The 17,974-nt window shown below is 39.5% G+C and overlaps 1 protein-coding gene across 3 annotated transcripts in view; it reads right to left on the bottom strand.

The window, feature by feature from the left end:
- The window catches only part of CSTF3 (cleavage stimulation factor subunit 3), a 136,670-nt gene that overhangs the window by 60,308 nt on the left and 58,388 nt on the right, over positions 1–17,974 (bottom strand). For 2 of the 3 annotated variants that reach the window (XM_073347707.2, XM_073347709.2), the window contains exons 4-5: positions 2,065–2,166; positions 1,840–1,935 (exon numbers count right to left, since the gene is read on the bottom strand). In XM_073347707.2, the coding sequence (XP_073203808.1) occupies positions 1,840–1,935; positions 2,065–2,166 (198 nt within the window). Of the gene's footprint in view, positions 1–1,839; positions 1,936–2,064; positions 2,167–16,295; positions 16,578–17,974 lie in introns of those variants that run through there. The other variant, XM_073347710.2, reaches the window with a different exon arrangement.

Here is a 17,974-nt window from a genome sequence, read left to right as displayed (position 1 = left end):
TCAAAATTTTGTTTTAAAAAACTTAACTTTGATTTAAGAGAAATCAAGCTTAAAATGTAACATGCTCAAGACACCTCTGTCAAAATACTAAACCACATTTGTTTTTCTTCATCTTTTTGAAAGACTTAATTCTATCCTCCATTTATCCTACAGGTCAAGAGTAATTAAACCCTCTGTATTCATAGCTATAGTTAACTCAATGCAGACTCATTCCCTCCCAAGTTATTATATAGTATGTTACTGAAATATCACCAGAGAGGTAGCTGTATCCTAAATTGTTTACGCTACAATAGTATTTGTGCTTATATATACACTACTAACGTGTTCACTAGTTAAAAGGTACGGCATTAAATAAATGGCAAGAGTATTTCTGTCAGGCCACTTCTGCAGAAGATCCAATACAGAAGTGGCTTGAGGCTTCTTGCTTTAATACAAAAATGGCTCCTGGTGACCCAAAAAGCAGCACAGATCAGGTCTCATTCATCTCTTAAGTCAGGGGCATCTCCAGTGAATGATAACAGTGCTAAATAGGCACTAATGATCCCAGAGAGCGAGTTCTGATGATGAAGTCCTGAGGCTATGGTCTTGATCCTGCAACTTAGATCTGCATGGTTGCAGAGGATGGACTTAGTTGCAAGATCTAACCTTAAGACTGGATAGGAGATACCCACACATGAATGTATTAGAGTACACACACCCACACATGTCCTATCAGCTGATACCTCACTAACTTCTACATATGATTGAAACAGTGCCAATTATAGGATATGTAAACAGAGTGAATATTGGAATTTATGTTACATATTTTACACGTAAGTATAAGCAGTAATTCAAGTACAGTATGCAAGATTTTCAGTTACAACGGACTCATTAGTTTTATTGCATTACCTTTAAAACGTTTATCTAGTGTCGCAGCTAATCTGGACACAACTTATATGAAATAGTAAGGATTAAGCGATGTGGTTTGCCACTCAGATTCCTACTCACCAATCTGCAGACATTTATTTGTTCTGAGGTTAAACTAGCTCATTTATCACCTGAGGAACAGCAATTCCCTGCATTAGAGGAGTTTAATAAAAGACTTGTCTATATTTATCAAAATTTATAGCTTAAGAATGCCAGTGAAAATCATGTGTATCAGGATAAACTATCAATTACCTACAGAAAGTTAAAAAAAATATAATCAAAATACCCATACAAATAATTTCATGGCATGGCATGAAATAAAGACTGTTTGGATTGATCTTTGGGCTTAGCCAACTGGAACAAAAAACAGCTACTATTTATACATATAAAAATAGTTATGTAAGTTAGTTGGACTTTTGATAGTTTAGTCAATATTTATGGATTAACTATGCATTTTCAAGACATTTCACATCAGAAATAATCTTCCTTCCCACACCCTCCCTGGAAAAGACTATTTCAGAGACACTCAAAATATCCTAGGAAGCAAAAATATTAAAGATTCAAACATTCACAGAAAGTAATTCAAATCAGTTTGTACATATGAGCAAAAAAATGAGCTCTAAATAAATGACACAGGAGGCAATAAATTGACACGACAAGTAAATAAAAGGCTAAAGCACTCCAACACCATTGAAACGGTTTTAATGTTGTTGCAATTCCATAATGCAACAATCATCAGCTCATAAAAAGACCCAAATACTCGAGAATTCATTTTAATTGCTCTTTTGCACCTATTTTACAAAATAAAGGCAAGATATCTTTAAAATCCTCCTTTACCTGGATTTATGTGCCTAACTTCAGTTATGTTTATCATAGAATGTAAACGTAAATTCCTATTAAGTGTTATATAAGAAAGAATGTTAAAATATTAACCTCTGCTTCAATGTACAGTTTCCAGAATCTGCCAGAACTGGGGAACTGGGCAACAAGGCGTTCATAGGTCTTCCGTGCTTTGTCTATAGGTTGATTCTAAAAAATTGAAAACCAACAAACAGCATTTACAATATTATGATTTATGTAAATGTTTATATTGACTTCCAGAACCACATAGCGTGAGTGGACCCATAGATAAGGAAATGTAATCCTATGTCACTAAACCTGTGCCTCTCGAATGAGAATGCTCCAAGCGTCAAGGTCATATGGATTCTCTTCTAATTTCTTTTCAGCCTTCTTCACTTTTTCTGGAACATATTCAGCAGCCTAGAAAAAAAAAAAAAAAAAACAAAGTAGGAGCATAAGTGCCTGTAAGAGTCTGAAGAGTCCAATACTACCTACAGCATAAGTTTAATGTCTTTTGAAAATACAGCATTTCACATCTTGGAATTTCTGATCTCCGCTGCTACACTGAAACAACTGAAGTAAAATGATTATTTTAATGAAAAGCAAGTTTTCCTACAGAAACATTAAAATGTATTTCCCAACTTCCCAATGGCAAACTTCAAAATTTGATGGCTCACTGCCCAAACAAGAAGTTAAATAAATAATATGATAGTGTAAGGCTATGTCTACACTGCGCACCTTACAACAGCACAGCTGTGCTGCTGCACCCGTGTCATTGTAAGGTGTGCTGTGTAGCCACTCTATCCCTAAGAGTACCACCTTCAAAGAGGGGTGGTAGCTTCATCGCCAGGAGCACAGCTCCTGTCAACAATGCACTGTCCACACCTGCGCTTTTCGTTGTTAAAAACTTTTGTCCTTCAGAAGGGTGTTTTTTCACACTCCTGAGTGACAAAAGTGGCAAAGTCCATAAGCTTGCTAAAATATGTTCTGTATTTGTAATTCTATTTAACTGATTTATTATGGTTCTTAAAATGCAAAAGAACATGAATTTGAAGTTTAATTATTTTTACGATACAACTTAAGTGCCAAAAAATAGTTAATTAAATTAACCTTGCAAAAAATACATGGTCATACTGCACATCCTGCAATTTTCCTCTTAGCAAGTTCAGTACCAAACTTTCAAATTGTCATACCTATGTTAAGTCAAAGCCATTAAACAAACCAACTTCTGTGAGGACCACTGTTATGTTAAACTACAAATTCAGCTGATTTTGAGGCTGCTTTGTTCAAACAAGTGTGTTTAGAAGTTATTTCTTTTAACAGTAGGTAAGGTTCTCACCAGCACCACTTTTCAGTAACACGAAACAGGTGAAGTGATTTGCTCACATTTTCCAAAAACAGTTCAATTTCAGTCAGAAACAAAATAAGGAAACTTTCAGCCTAAGCACTGGATGTTTCAGTAAGTTATGTCTGTGGGAAAAAAGGGGTTATGATAAACTATTTTTCAACCATAACTATTACTAAAAACTTGGTATTCTGTTTTTTTTTTTCAAAATTTAAGTGTAACGACATGTTTTACAGCCTCAAGTACACAATACTAGTATATTTAAATACTTGACAACCATTAGCTTGCTAAGAGCTGTAGCACTAGACAACAGCGCTAGAAAAACTTGAAAGAACAAATGGGGATTTCCATTCTGAAGTTTACTTGGCATTAGATGGTTTAAAAAAATACAGACCTGCACAACCTAGGATTACAATGAAAAGAAAATAGGTAGCACACAACACTTGGTTACGGAAGAGCAGCAGCTATCAGCACTTCATACCATCATTCAAACTTACAAAAGCAGATGATGACAAAGCAGCTAAGAAGCACAAATACTGACAATACATTGAACACTAAATGTTGTTTTAGTGTAAGTCAGCCAATTTCCATCCCCGTCACAGAGCTTGTCTACATCATGGGAAATGTGTTCTATGGAAGTGTGGTTTCTAAGGCACACGACACTCTACCACACTGATTGGTCTGTGTGGACCCTGCTGGTGTGCACCAAAGATTTTTTAGTGCATTTTAATGTTAGAATTGTTTCAACAACACTACCATAAAGCACACCAGCAGGGTCTGCATGAACCAATTAATGCACAACATGTTAGTGTGCTTTAGAAAGCACACCCCCTTAAAAGTGCATTACCCCACTGAAGTCTCATTATTCCAAGAATATAAATCCAGTGAAATAATGACCCCCTTGGAAGACCATATTCTGAGGCCTGGAAAGGAACAAGAACTACTGCTAGGATAATTTGCATGAGATTTTAAAAGCCTCAAGGAAATACAAAATTCTCAAAAAAATTGTTTTAATTAGAAATCCAAAAAAACAACACACTTTATATGTGCAACAAGGCTGAGTTAATGCCAGTGCAGGAACCGTAGCTTTTTAGTTTCATTGTTTTTTTTGTTTGTTTGTTTTTTTTTACTGTGCATTTCAAACATATATTAAGGTTCCTACGACCACATGATAGCTTCAAAAAGATGCATTTTAAAGTGTTTTTATTCATTCAGTGCTACCAAGTTTCATAATGCCACTTACATATTAACGATATATAACGTCTGAAATTCTTTTACTATATGAGCAAAATTTGATTTTCATTAAAACTCTATGGAGTACCAAAAACAAAGAAAATGTCAGGGAAGACATACTGACACCAGGAAGAAGGGACAGTAGAGAAGAGAGAAGTCAGTGGTAGATAGTGCTGCCATCTCTACATACAGATCTTTAATGTGAGTCTTCCCCAACATTAACCTGCTCCAAATTCACAGCAATTCATTCTGGGACACAATCACCATAAGAGCCCAAAACAGAACTAAAACATACCTAAAATGGTTAGTATCATGAAGCAAAACCATTTTAGTAGATAGTTTTTAAAAATTATTTGACTACAGGTGATGGAAAACAGGAGGTGTTCATAAATCTAATTTGTCACATCCCTACTCTTTCAGAGTTCTGACTTACAGTGCAGCGTATTTACTGGGAATCATAAAGTTTCTATTTAAGTCACCACTTAATTAGCTTGCTTTGTGCTTTTAAATTTAAAGTTCAGTTTTACAGCACTTCCAAATGGACTCCTTCTGAGAAAATATACACAAAGTTTGTTTCTTGTATTTGGAATTTACAATGAAGTCACAAACTTCACCAAAGCTTAGGCCACAGACACCTGTTTTTTGCCTTAGTGAAGTTATGAAACAACATGATAGGAATACAATTTGCTCCTGGCAAGTACTGTTTGCTTAGATCACACTATTGTTAATTTAAACCAAGTAAAATTTGTTAGTCTGACTGTGCTATACAAGCACAAAAATGTGCTATTTTATGAGGATTTAGTCTCTATAAACCTGTCTGTAGAGAAACAGGGTCCTTTTTAGGTTGGAGGATAGGCTGTGCCACAGTAGCAAATCCTAACAATGACCCAGTAGACTTATGTAACTCAAATAGCATGGTGCAGGATCACTGAAATTTGGGGGTAAGAAAAATGACACGCTTCATTGTGCTCCTGACGTTTTAACCCTTTAAAAAAATTAAGTCAATTTGACCTCAAAATGGCAAACATTCACTCAGAGCAGTAGCTACTGTACTGTAGTTCCCTATTTTGCTATAGAAGGCAACAAAGGGGGCAAATTGGTCTCTACTAACTGCAAATATGTAAGTCCCTGCCCATTCTACAATTTTTAAATTAAGTTATATTTTAAAGGTAAAAATTCTTCTATTATTTCCTATGCAGACCTGAAACTAATTCTCAGCTTTGTCAGTAACATTTCTAAATATATTTTGACTGAAGGAGCACTCTTAATTTGAAATCTATTTCCTATTTGATACTGTAACAGAGTGGAAACTGGAAGTACAAGCGGTACCAAAAAAAAAAAAAAATCAATCCTTCCCTCAAGCAGAGAAGCTTTCCCCATTATCAGTGCATGGATTCTGCTGGAGCTCAGTTTGATGCTGTTTGACCTAAAAGTTGGAAGTCAGACACCACCACCTACCCTGAAAGGCAAGCTGAATAACCAGTTCCCAGGAAAGGCATTCTTGGGTAAGAGCAGCCCACTTCAGTGTAATTGTGTACAGTCATTTTCTCCTGTATAGTCAATGACGCCCCTACGCCACAATCAGTTACACATTTAACTTTACGCACAAGTAATTCCAGTTAAAAAATTGAATTACTGAAGTGTGAAAAGTTAACCATAAACATAACTGCTTGCAGTAAGAGCTTCAGTTAATCAGTTTCTCCTTTTATTTGTGTGAAGGTGAATTTTTTTTAAAAATAGGAAAATCCTGCAAAGCCAAACACAGAAAGAAACAGTTGTACCTACAACTAATTTTAGTTTTCAGGTTACTCAATTTGAAGTTCATAAGGACCTTTTCAAAAGATGATCTAACATGTTAATTCAAAATTGAGTTCACCTCGAAATGGGTCAAATGCTCCACTGAGTCTGGTTAATGTGGGGAAAAAACAAGCCATATTTCAGGGCTAAACTTTATTTTGAATTTTCTTTGGCAAGTCATTTCAAGGAAAAATTCATTCATATCCATTACTAGATTGCCATCAAGAGCACTCAACAGTTTGACCCTCAATTTCCTGATCCCACAGCATAGTAGACTCAAAAGTGCATAACAGAATCAAAACCCAAACAACTCATTCATATTTGAGCTCAAATTGCATTTATTGAAAGGTGTCTGGCAGTTTAAAACCTCCTCCTGTTCATGTGGTTTAAATATGGTTAAACTGGTTCACATGGGCAGGACATCAGTTTAAACAATCATTCACAACAGCAGATTTGAGCTTTTTAAAAACCACTTAACTTTTTTGAGTGCCTTATTCGCAGTAGTTACTTAAGTCAGCCCAGCTATGTCGCTCAGGGATGTGAAAAATCCACACACATGAACGATGCAGTTAAGCTGACCATCTAGTCCAACCTCTAACTGTACAAGTTTATTTGGACTCTACTTTTTTGAAAGCTTGAAGAAACTTAATTGTGAAAAAGCAAATGAAGCTTACACCTCATCCCCCCCCTTGTGCGGCTATTCCACAGATCTCAGCATTTGGACCACTTTTTCTCCTTAATTTCTTCCCAGTACATCTAGGGCTTATTGATAAATATAAGCCAAGCAGAAAATTGATTACGGGGATTGGAAATAACTGTCTGCATAAGCAGGCCAAAAACTTCAATAATCCATGGTTTTGCCATACTGTAACCAAGACCCCCACTTTATATGTAAGTGTTAACAAGCCCTTTGTGCCATCCTAAGTATCTTCCCCTTTGGGGTTTACCCTCTAAATACCTCTACACTTCTACCTGCTCTTCCTTCTGATCACTCTTAACACTGCAAAGTTAAATTTCACTTCCCATGCTACATCACTCAAGACTAGACAGCTCTCTGTCATTTAATTGCTGCCACACATTTTTAAAGTTGCACTTAAACTAAATAAGATTTTATTTAACACTGCATATAGAATCTGGAAACAGAAGAGACAATATAAATGAAGTAGATTAATCCCTGCTGTAGTACATTTACTTGGGCTCTGTCCACTGACTTTTGTATCCAAAATAACTCAGCTAAGGTATAACCCTGACTGTATATGTGAAAGGGATCTAATTCTTAAAAAAAAAAGTAGCGGAAAAATCTCTGCATTTCAGTGGAGCTGAAAGGTCACAATCATGATTTCTTAATAAGCTTTTTTATGGTTCTCAATGCCATTGTATCTGAGCATCTCACATTCATTCTCAAAATGGGGAAGTAACCATGAAGCAAACAAATGACTTGCCCAGGCTCACAGAGTTTGTGGCAGAGCTGGGAACAGAACCCAGATCCTCAAGTCAATCAGGGTCTTAACCCTAAGGCCATTCTTCCTCTTTGGGCTCCAATGGGCTAGGCTGTACAAATACACAAGGAGAAACTCCGTCCCCAAAGAGTTCACAAAAGCAATAGAAGTGTGAAACAAAAGGAGGAAGGGGGCAGCAGTAGGAGTGTAACAGTACTAAAAATCACACAATAGGAATCACTTATGTAGGCTAACTACTGTACAACTTGGTAATATTTAAATTGAAAAAACCCTTCCTTAATATCAGATATACCCAACCGCCGATGAACTTAGCCATCATAAGTAAGCTAATTGCTCCCAGGTGTCACAACAGAAGAGGGTCGCAAGGAGGCAAATGAATGAAGTGAAGGCAGACCAGGATGGATAAAAATCATTTTTTTATTTAAGTTAAATGAATTTAACTTTTTAAAAATAAACCTTTAAAATTTTAAAAATAAAAATTTGAAATTATGACACCAAAAATGAGGACGTTAGTTAAAGGAAATTAAAAGGTACAGTGCCAAAAGTGAAATCCCTGCAAGATGCATGGAAAATTTTAAAAGACACCATAATAGTGGCTCAACTTAAATGCATACCCCAAATTAAAAAAAAAATAGTAAGAGAACCAAAAGAGTGCCACCATGACTAAACAAAGTAAAAGAAGCAGTGAGACATAAAAAGGCATCCTCTAAAAAGTGGAAGTTAAATCCTAATGAGAAAAATAGAAAGGAGCATAAACTCTGGCAAGAGAAGTGTAAAAACATAATTAGGAAGGCCAAAAATGAATTTGAAGAACAACCTAGACAAAGACTCAGAAAGTAATAGCAAAAAAAATTTGTAAGTACATCAGAAGCAGGAAGCCTGCTAAACAACCAGTGGGGCCACTGGATGATCAAGATGCTAAAGGAGCACTCAAGGACGACAAGGTCATAGCGGAAAAACAAAATGAATTATCTGCACCAGTCATCATGGCTGAGGATCTGAGTGAGATTCCCAAACCTGAGCCATGCTTTGTAGGTGACAAATCTGAGAACTGTCCCAGATTGAGAAGTTGTTAGAGGAGGTTTTGGAACACACTGATGAACTAAACAGTAATAAGTCACTCGGACCAGATGGTATTCACCCAAGAGTTCTGAAGGAACTCAAATGTGAAATTGCAGAAGTACTAACTGTAGTTTGTAACCTATCATTTAAATCAGCTTCTGTGCAAAATGACTGGAAAATAGCTAATGTGATGCCAATTTTTAAAAGGGGCCCCAGAAGTGATCACCACAATTATAAGCTGTTAAGTACCAGCCAAACTGGTTGAAACTATAGTAAAGAACAAAATTGTCAGACACATAGATGAACAATTTGTTGGGGGAAAAATCAACATGGTTTTTGTAAAGGGAAATCATGCCTCACCAGTCTACTAGAATTCTTTGAGGGGGGTCAGCAAGCACGTGGACAAGGGAGATCCAGTGAATACAGTGTATTTAGATTTTCAGAAAGCCATTGACAAGGTCCCTCACCAAAGGCTCTTAAGCAAAGTAAGCTGTCATGGGATAAGAGGGAAGGTCCTCTCATGGATCTGTAACTGCTTAAAAGATAGGAAACAAGAGGTAGAAATAAATGGTCAGTTTTCAGAAAGGAGAGAGGTAAATAGTGGTGTCCCGCAGGGGTCTGTACTAGGACCAGTCCTATTCAACATATTCATAAATGATCTGGAAAAGGGGTAAAACAGTGAGGTGGCAAAATTTGAAGATGGTACAAAACTTCTCAAGTCCCAAGGAGATTGCAAAGAGCTACAAACAGATCTCACGAAAATAGGTGACTGGGTAACAAAATGGCAAATGAAATTCAATGTTGATAAATGCAAAGTAATGCACACTGAAAACCATAACCTCAATTATACATATAAAATGATGGGATCTAAATTAGCTATTACCACTCAAGGTACGCCCACATCTTGAATACTGCACGCAGATGTGGTCGCCCCATGCACATGCAGGCTCTTCAGAAGTTAATATGCGGCTCCTTGTATAGGCACCAACTGCAGGGCTGGAGCTTTTGGCGCCAAGTTTCCAATGTGCTGGGGGATGCTCACTGCTCAACCCCTGGCTCTGCCACAGGCCCTGCCCCCACTCCAGCCCTTCCCACCCCCTCCCTTGAGCCTGCCATGCCCTCACTCCTCCCAAGAGCCTTCTGCACACCATGAAACAGCTGATCAGGAGGTGTGGGGAGGGGGAGGCGCTGATCAGTGGGGCTGCTGGTGGGTGGGAGGCGCTGGGAGCAGGCAGAGGGAGGGGGAGGAGCTGATGCAGGGCTGCTGACATATTTCTGTGGCTCTTTGACAATGTACATTGGTAAATTCTGGCTCCTTCTCAGGCTCAGGTTGGCCACCCCTGTGACAGAGGACTATAAAATCAAGACTGGTGTGGAGAAAGTAAATAAGGAAGTGTTATTTACTCCTTTTCATAACACACAAACTAGGAGTCACCAAATGAAATGAACAGGCAGCACATTTAAAACAAAGGAAGTATTTTTTTCACACAACACAGAGTCAACCCGTGGAACTCCTTGCCAGAGGATGTTGTGAAGGCCAAGACTATAAAAGCATTAAAAAACAAAAAAAAAGAACTAGATAAGTTTATGGAGGATAGTCCATCAATGGCTATTAGCCGGGATGGGCAGAGATGATGTCCCTAGCCTTTGTTTGCCAGAAGCTGGGAATGAGCAACAGGGGATGGATCACTTGATGATTACCTGTTCTGTTCATTCCCTCTGGGGCACCTGGCATTGGCCACTGTCAGAAGACAGGATACTGGGCTAGATGGATCTTTGGTCTGACCCAGTATGGCTGTTCTTATGTTCTATCCTAAGGCCTAAAATTATTATAATCTGTTAAAATAATTTAAATTCAATTAATATTCAAGCCATACATATTTGCTGCCAAAGTTTTAAGTAAAGTCAAACAACTGAACCAGTGGAAGTGAGTGGCTAAGCATCTGGAACCAGGGTTTGTTGAAGTGCTAAACAGTTTTTGACAGTAGTTGCCTCTTATTCAGATGAAGGCATATTTTCAATTTATTCATCTAGTTTAGTTAAAAATTAAGAAACAGACTGGGAGTTGAAAAACAGAAAAACTTGTTTTCCTCTTCATATCTATGACTAAAGAGGATGCGATCTACTACTTCTAAAATGTTGGTAACCAGAAAATCAATTCACTTCACTAACTACTAATGATAGTTCCTGTTTAAGTAATCAATTAGTTTTAAATGCAACACATTTTGATACACTTTCTTCTTATGCATCTCTAGCACTTCTAAGGTTGTTTTATTTAACTAAAAAAATTTAAAATGCCGTTTTTTGTTCAATTTTTTAATTGAATTCCAATTTCCATCCAAATACAGTTTGACACATCACTGGCAAAATAAAATAAAAATCAATGTGTTAGTCACCATTTTCTAACAATAAAAAAAATAAAAAAATAAGCATCAAAATAAATATATGTTATGCTACATAACTGCTTAATGTGTGCAGACATAGTATTTGCTAAACGGAGGGGATAAAGCACCAAGTGTATTTAAAGGCCATAGTTAGTTGAAAAACATTTTTTAATGGTTACCAACCAATGAGAATCAACCTCTCTTTAGGAAAAGAACTAAAAAATACAAATACAAAACAAGACTAAAATCAAATATATAAATCAGTGTTTCTGGCTTCGGGATTTAAATCATTATCAAAATAATCCACTCTTGGGTTGTGGCTTTACAGATTAGATTAGCAATTAAATTAGTGTTGCTTATGTAAAGGCAGTGTGGACAAAATAGATATTTGTGGGAAAAGTGGACAAATGGATTTTCCAAGGCTAGCACTATTGACAAAGCAGATAAGAGGCACAGCTAGAAGGCAAAAGATGACAAGCACAGAAGAACAGATATGCAGTGGTTTGAAGGTCACAAAAAGTGAGGGGAAAATGGGGAGTTAATGTAAAGATCAAGGAGAGAACAATATGGGTGACATTATCAGGTTTTCAGGCAAATATGACCTTGGGGATACAATGCATTTTGTATGAAATGGAGGAAAATTATGTGTCAGGCAGATTAGAGTTGCAGTAATCAAAAGAGGAGACATTGAGTACCTGGATGAGAGTTTCTGATGTCCGGATAAAGAGGAAGGGTCATATCAGAGGGATGTGGAGAAAAAAAGCAACAGAATTTAGACAGAGGCTGGATGTGTGGGGCAAGGTGCAGGAAGAATTCAGAGATGACCTACAGCTGAGTAGCCTGAGTGACACAGAGGCTGACAAAAGAATGCACAGATTAAGGTGAGCTTTGTGGGGAAAAAAAAACCAAGGAACTCTCTGGTAGACAATGCTGTATTCAGTCCTTGGACCCACTGCAGACCCTCTCAGCTGTATATGGACCTGGACGGATAGTTGGGGATTCCAGTACTGTAGCCAGCTGTACCATCTCCTGCCCAGCCATCAGTACAGGGGAACAAGTAGAAGCAGACCTGCATGCACTTCAGCAATCCCTAGCTGGTAGTTGGCCTTCAGAGGCATCTAAAGCTAGGGCATAGCTTAAAATAGTACTTAAACAGCTCTAAGCTATCTTGAGGTGGCAACCTGGAGGGAGGCAACCTGGCATCTAGATATCCCCCTAATCAAAGAGTTGTCACACCTCCTTTGTTGCACTCAGTGGAAACTAGGTGCAGCAGAGGATATTGAGCTCACTAAGTTTAAGTTGGCAGTGAGACATCCAGGACTGAGAAAGGAGGGAGCACCCTGACAACAGTCACTGAAGAAATAAAAGAGGTAAGGCAAGGACAGTAGAAAACAAGGCAAGGACAGTATCGCTGAAGCCAAGGGAGTTCAAAAAGGACATGTAACTGTATCAGCAGAACCAAAGAGGTCAAGGAGAATGAGAATGTAATACAGAGGCCTAGAGATTTGGCCAGAAAGAGGTTGTGAAATACCTTGGTAAAAGCAGTTCCAGTGTAGTGGAGGAGGGGAGTGAGTTGCAGGATTTATTTAATCATGTTATTCTCTGTGGTTTCATTTTTACCTTGAAAACCTTTTAATATTAAAATGTATTCTGTTATCATTGAAATAGAAATCAAAGACATTTTACTTTGATCCAGGAAACAAAACAGAATCCAATTACACTTGCATCCTAGTAAAATTCTGTTACAGATACTTAATTTGTGGTTAAAATTTTCAAAAGCACTAAAGAGATTTGGATGTCTAAGTCTCTTAGATTACTGGAAATTGTACCCAGTACATTGAAGAAGCTGTGCCCTGATCCTCAGATTAGATCCACACAGTCAAAACCCTGTGTCTGCACAGAGCCCCATTGAAATAAATGGGTTCACCAGCATGGATACAGTTTAAGGATCATGGGATCAGTAAGAAGCTGAGTTAGAGCAGTGAGGAAAATATTAGCAACCTTTAATATAAACCATGCAAGCTCCAAAACCTTGTGAAATTACATGCTTTAGACAGGCTATACAGAACTCTCAAACTGCATAGGCTTAAAGGCCTGATCTCTGAGGTGCTCAGCACCCTTAACTCTCATCGGAAATAGCAAAGCCTTGTCTACACTAGGTAATTTAAAAAGTAATTAAATGATAATACCAGTGATAGAACTGGTGGGAGATCTAATGCTGACAACAGTCCAGTGGGATCGAGCATTTTTACCATCACACAAATTAATCTTGCTAACAGCAGCTTTACCAGTGGTAGGTAGCTCATGGACATCTTCCCCTACATTTCTATACTACTAAACTGAAGTATTTTCCCCTTTATACAAGATTTACTCACATGTAAACATTACTAAAATTGATAACCTCACCACTACCTTCCACTCTCATGCTGCACATCCAACGAGTCTTGACAGTTCTTTGACTGTGGAAATCCTCAAACGGATGGCTACACAAGAATAATTATACCAGGAAGCTTACTTTTAGAATGGTTTTACCCTTATTGTGGACAGAACATTATTTTTAATTTTTCATAAATGGCTTTCTAATAGTCTTTGCAGCGATGAAAGAGGTATACAATTAAGTCACTGCCCAGTAATTTTGCCTTGTTGAAATTTCCATGAAACCATACTAAAAGTTATTTCCAAGAGGTAACGCTTCATTAAACAACTTTAAAATGCCCAAATCAGTACAATTCCATTAAATGTTTAAAGAGAAACACTAAGATTTTCCTATGTAATGTTGCATATTATAAAATATTTAGAACATAAGAACAGCCATACTGGGTCAATCAAAGATCCATCTAGCCCAGTATCCTGTCTTCCGACAGTGGCCAATGTCAGGTACTTCAGAGGGAATGAACAGAACAGGTAATCATCCAGTGATGCATCCCCCATCACCCATTCCCAGCTTCTGGCAAACAGAGGCTATCCTTGCCCATCCTGGCTAATAGCTATTGATGGAGTTCTTTTTTGAACCCTGTTATAGTGTTGGCCTTCACAACATCCTCCGGCAAAAAGTTCCACAGGTTGGCTACGCATTGTGTGAAGAAATACTTCATTTTGTTTGTTTAAAACCTGCTGCCTATTAATTTCATTTGGTGACCCACAATTATTGAGTTATGAGTAAATAATGCTTCCTTATTTACTTTCTCCATACCAGTTATGATTTTATAGCCCTCTATTATATCCCCCCTTAGTTGTCTCTTTTCCAAGCTGAAAAGTTCCAATCTTCTTAATCTTGCCTCATACAGAAGCTGTTCCATACCTCAAACCATTCCCCCCCCCTTTTCTGAACCTTGTCCAATTCCAATATATCTTTTTTGAGATGGGGTGACCACATCTTCACAGTATTCAAGATGTGGGCGTACCATGGATTTAGACAGAAGCAATATGATATTTTCTGTCTTATTATCGACTCCTTTCTTAATGATTGCCAACACTGGCAGCTTTTTTGACTGCTGCAATTTTACATCAAAAGTAGACAAGTATGGGAACATCAGAATTCCTGTTGCAGTGAACTTTACAAGGAAAATGGCTGCCAAGAAGTAAATAGCGTAACTGTGAGTAAGTAACTTTCCGTATTGGTTTCAATGGGAAAAGCACTGAATTTTGAATATGTATTAGATCAATTTTGCTATATACTTTTGTGAAGTCTATTTTAATTTAGCTTGTTTTAAATTTATTTTACTTTACAGGCAGACAAGATTTGAGAGCTTTAAAATAGATAATGAGGTCCCCATCCCCCCCCCCCCAGAACCGGTGTTCCTTTGAAGTGTCTCCCTATAACCTAGGCACTCACTTCCCCCACTACTAAAGCCTGGGTGAGAAGTGGGGGTGATAGTGCTGATTTGCAGGTAAACTTCTCTTAACTCACACCTCCATTAAAAAATAAAGTTCACTAAGAAGGGAAGAGCAGAATCATCAACTTGTTTAAGTACTCTATATATGTGGTCTCCATCTCCTCTGAGCTTGTTTCCATCACTCCTCCCTGCTTCAGAAACTTTGGGTTTTCCCGCAAAGTGAGTATGGATTTAAAATATAGCTCTGACTGGCAGAGCAGGCTCTTCAATACCGGAAGGACGGAAGGAAAGAAAGCTGGAAAGTGAAGAAAGCATTTCATAGTAACACCAGTTCTAAGGGGGATGATGTACAATACCAGATTGTATCTGCCTATAAAATAAACAAAAACAAGTTAATGAAAAGTTATTTCCCACAACAGCATATTAAACACACAGTGAAGTTGATGTAAACGTAATTAAAATGAGGTATTTGCTGTACAAAAAGCAACGGGGAAGAGATTCCCTCCATTACAAATCTGTTCAGGGGAAAGACAACCTCTGTCGAACAAGTACGTTTTAATATTTTCATTGTTAAATGTAAAAATAAAAGGAGTACTTGTGGCACCTTAGAGACTAACAAATTTATTTGAGCACAAGCTTTCGTGAGCTATAGCTCACTTCATCGGATGCATTCAAATGAGTTGTTTAAAAAGATTTTATAGTACATTACTCTTCTGAAATTTAGAAAAGTCACTAGAGTTTGTTTAAAAGGGCACAATCTCTTAGTATAAGCCCAAAGTTTAAATTTATTTAACAAAGGCAAATAAAATATTCGTTTCTAAACAGCTTAATTGGGTTTCAACTATCCTCTGGAGACTGAAACCGAGATATTACTAGTAGTTCATGGCATCCAGAAACTGAAACAAATTACACTTCCTATTGTCCAAGTTGACTCGAAAGAAAACGTGCTTGCCAACATGGATGGCAAAAGCGAATTTTAAAAAGTGTCTTCGGTTTAACTAGTCTAAAAGGCCAGCACCCACCGTGAGTCGCATGCAAGGCGTTTCCCGACTGTATTTGATTAAATATGGAAATCTAAGATTTCGTACAATATGTGTTGGGGTAAGGCGAGAACGGGCCCATTTTTTGATTGTGCCACCATCCTACAGTAAGGACCTGCAGTTGGTCGGGGGAGCCCTAACTCTAAAGAGCGAAAAAACCGCCTGTGCTCCCCGCTTCCCAGAGCCACTCCTCCCACCTGCTCCCGTGCACACGCCCAGCGGACCCCTGCAACTCGGCCGCCCCCTCCCCCAGCCACAGGGAAGGCCCGGCCAAGCTACTCACCCAAGGCCTACACGGGGGCGGGTACCCCCTTCGCCACCGCCACCCCCGTACCGCGCTGCCCACCCCAGGCCGCTGCCCCTAGGCGACCGGCCTCGTAGCTCCCGCTCACCTGGTCGCCAGCGGCTCCCTCTCCGGACATGGCGGGTTAAAACAGGGCCGAGCAGCGGCCCCCAAAACAGATTAAAACCCTTTAAAAAGCGACCAGCGCTGCTGCGGCGGCTCCCCGGGTCCCGCCAGCCACACGGCCGCCGCCGCCGCCGCCGAGTCCAGCAACCCAGGGTCCAGGAACAAAATGGCCGCCCAGCCGCCCCCGATCGGCTTTCACGGGGGGAGGAACGGCACCGCGCGGGGGCTGCTGGGAGGCCGAAGGAGCAGAGCGTATGCGCGAGGATTGTAGAGAGGGGCGCCGCGCTGCGCGGAGACGCGCGGAAAAGGAGGAGACGCAGGGAATAGCGTGTCACGCACACCCTCTGACCTCAGCACGCCGCAGCGAGGCGGAAGTGATTGGTGCGTGTACAGAAGCAAAAGGAGGCTCCCGTGGGTGGGCCGAAGGAAGCAGCTGGTACTCTCCCGAGCTGGTCGTGGTGCGCTCGTGCACGGTGGCGTCAGCCTCCGCTTCCCCGCGCTAACTGTTGGTGAAGAGCAGCCCCCTCAGAGCTCGTTGCGCCAGACTAATGGCGTGGCTGTGCTGCGAGTCAGAGGAACCGGGATCACCCCTACAAGAAGTAGCTGCAGCCCCGTAGCCCGAGGGAGATGGGAGAAAGCCTCCTTGGGGCCCCGCTTCCCTCTGATTGTTTCATACTAACGGGAGAGCCAACAGCACCCCTGGCTGAGGACCCCGCCAAGTGGTAGAAACACCATCCATCATCTCCCACCATCATCTGGCTGAGTTCCCCAATGCACCAACATCACCTACATTTTATATAGAGTGAGCTTCAGCCACTGGCATCTCATCTAGGCCTGGATCACTGGGCCAAGCATCTAACTGCAGTGGCAGGGTCTGGTGAGATACAGAGCACCAGCACAGCAGCCTACATCTCCTCTTTAATCCTCTCAACATACCTGTATACATATTCAGCAAGAGGGGAGACAAGATGGAAGCCTCTGGAGCTCGCACAAGACAACACTCTTAAGAATGAAAGCAATTGCCCAACATCACTTTCTGTAAATGCTCAGCAAAAAAAGGAATAGGGCCACCAAGAGCAGCCCTGTCAATTTCTGCCACAGTTTTCAGGTGAATCAGTAACTCCTCAAAGTCAATAATATCAAAAACAACTGATAGCATTAAATCTATCAGTATGGAAACCCAATCATCCTCACTAAGAGGAGATCTACCAGAAGTGCTGTTTGTTTGAAGATCTCAGACATATAGGTGTTCTAGTCTTATCCAGAACTAGAAGATTAGATATTGTGCAATAATTAACTAGCTTGTTAGAATCATGTGGGTTCATCTTCTGCACAACAGCTTACTTAAGATAAGCTGGCATGCTACCCTCCATAAGGAAAGTGTCAACAATGTTCACCAGCAGTGGATCAATTTTTATCTCTAGGAGGCCCACATCAGCCAAAAGGGACTCCTGTTAAAAGGACAGGTTATAGGATGAAGAGCTCCCAGCACCTCTAGTACCTCAGTGAGTATTACCCCAAACTCATCCAAAGAAGAAAGCATTTATACTGCTTTGCAGCCACAGAACCAGACAGCTCACTCTAAATCTGCAAAATAATTAGAAACTTCTCCACAACAGGAAGAAATTTAGAATAACCAACCTGTCTGCTTTGTGAAACAAA

The sequence above is a fragment of the Lepidochelys kempii genome, chromosome 6 (assembly GCF_965140285.1).
Source record: "Lepidochelys kempii isolate rLepKem1 chromosome 6, rLepKem1.hap1, whole genome shotgun sequence".
Taxonomy (NCBI): Eukaryota; Metazoa; Chordata; order Testudines; family Cheloniidae; genus Lepidochelys; species Lepidochelys kempii.
The sequence above is the reverse complement of the archived record's forward strand: the minus strand, read 5'-3'. Positions and strand labels throughout refer to the sequence as shown.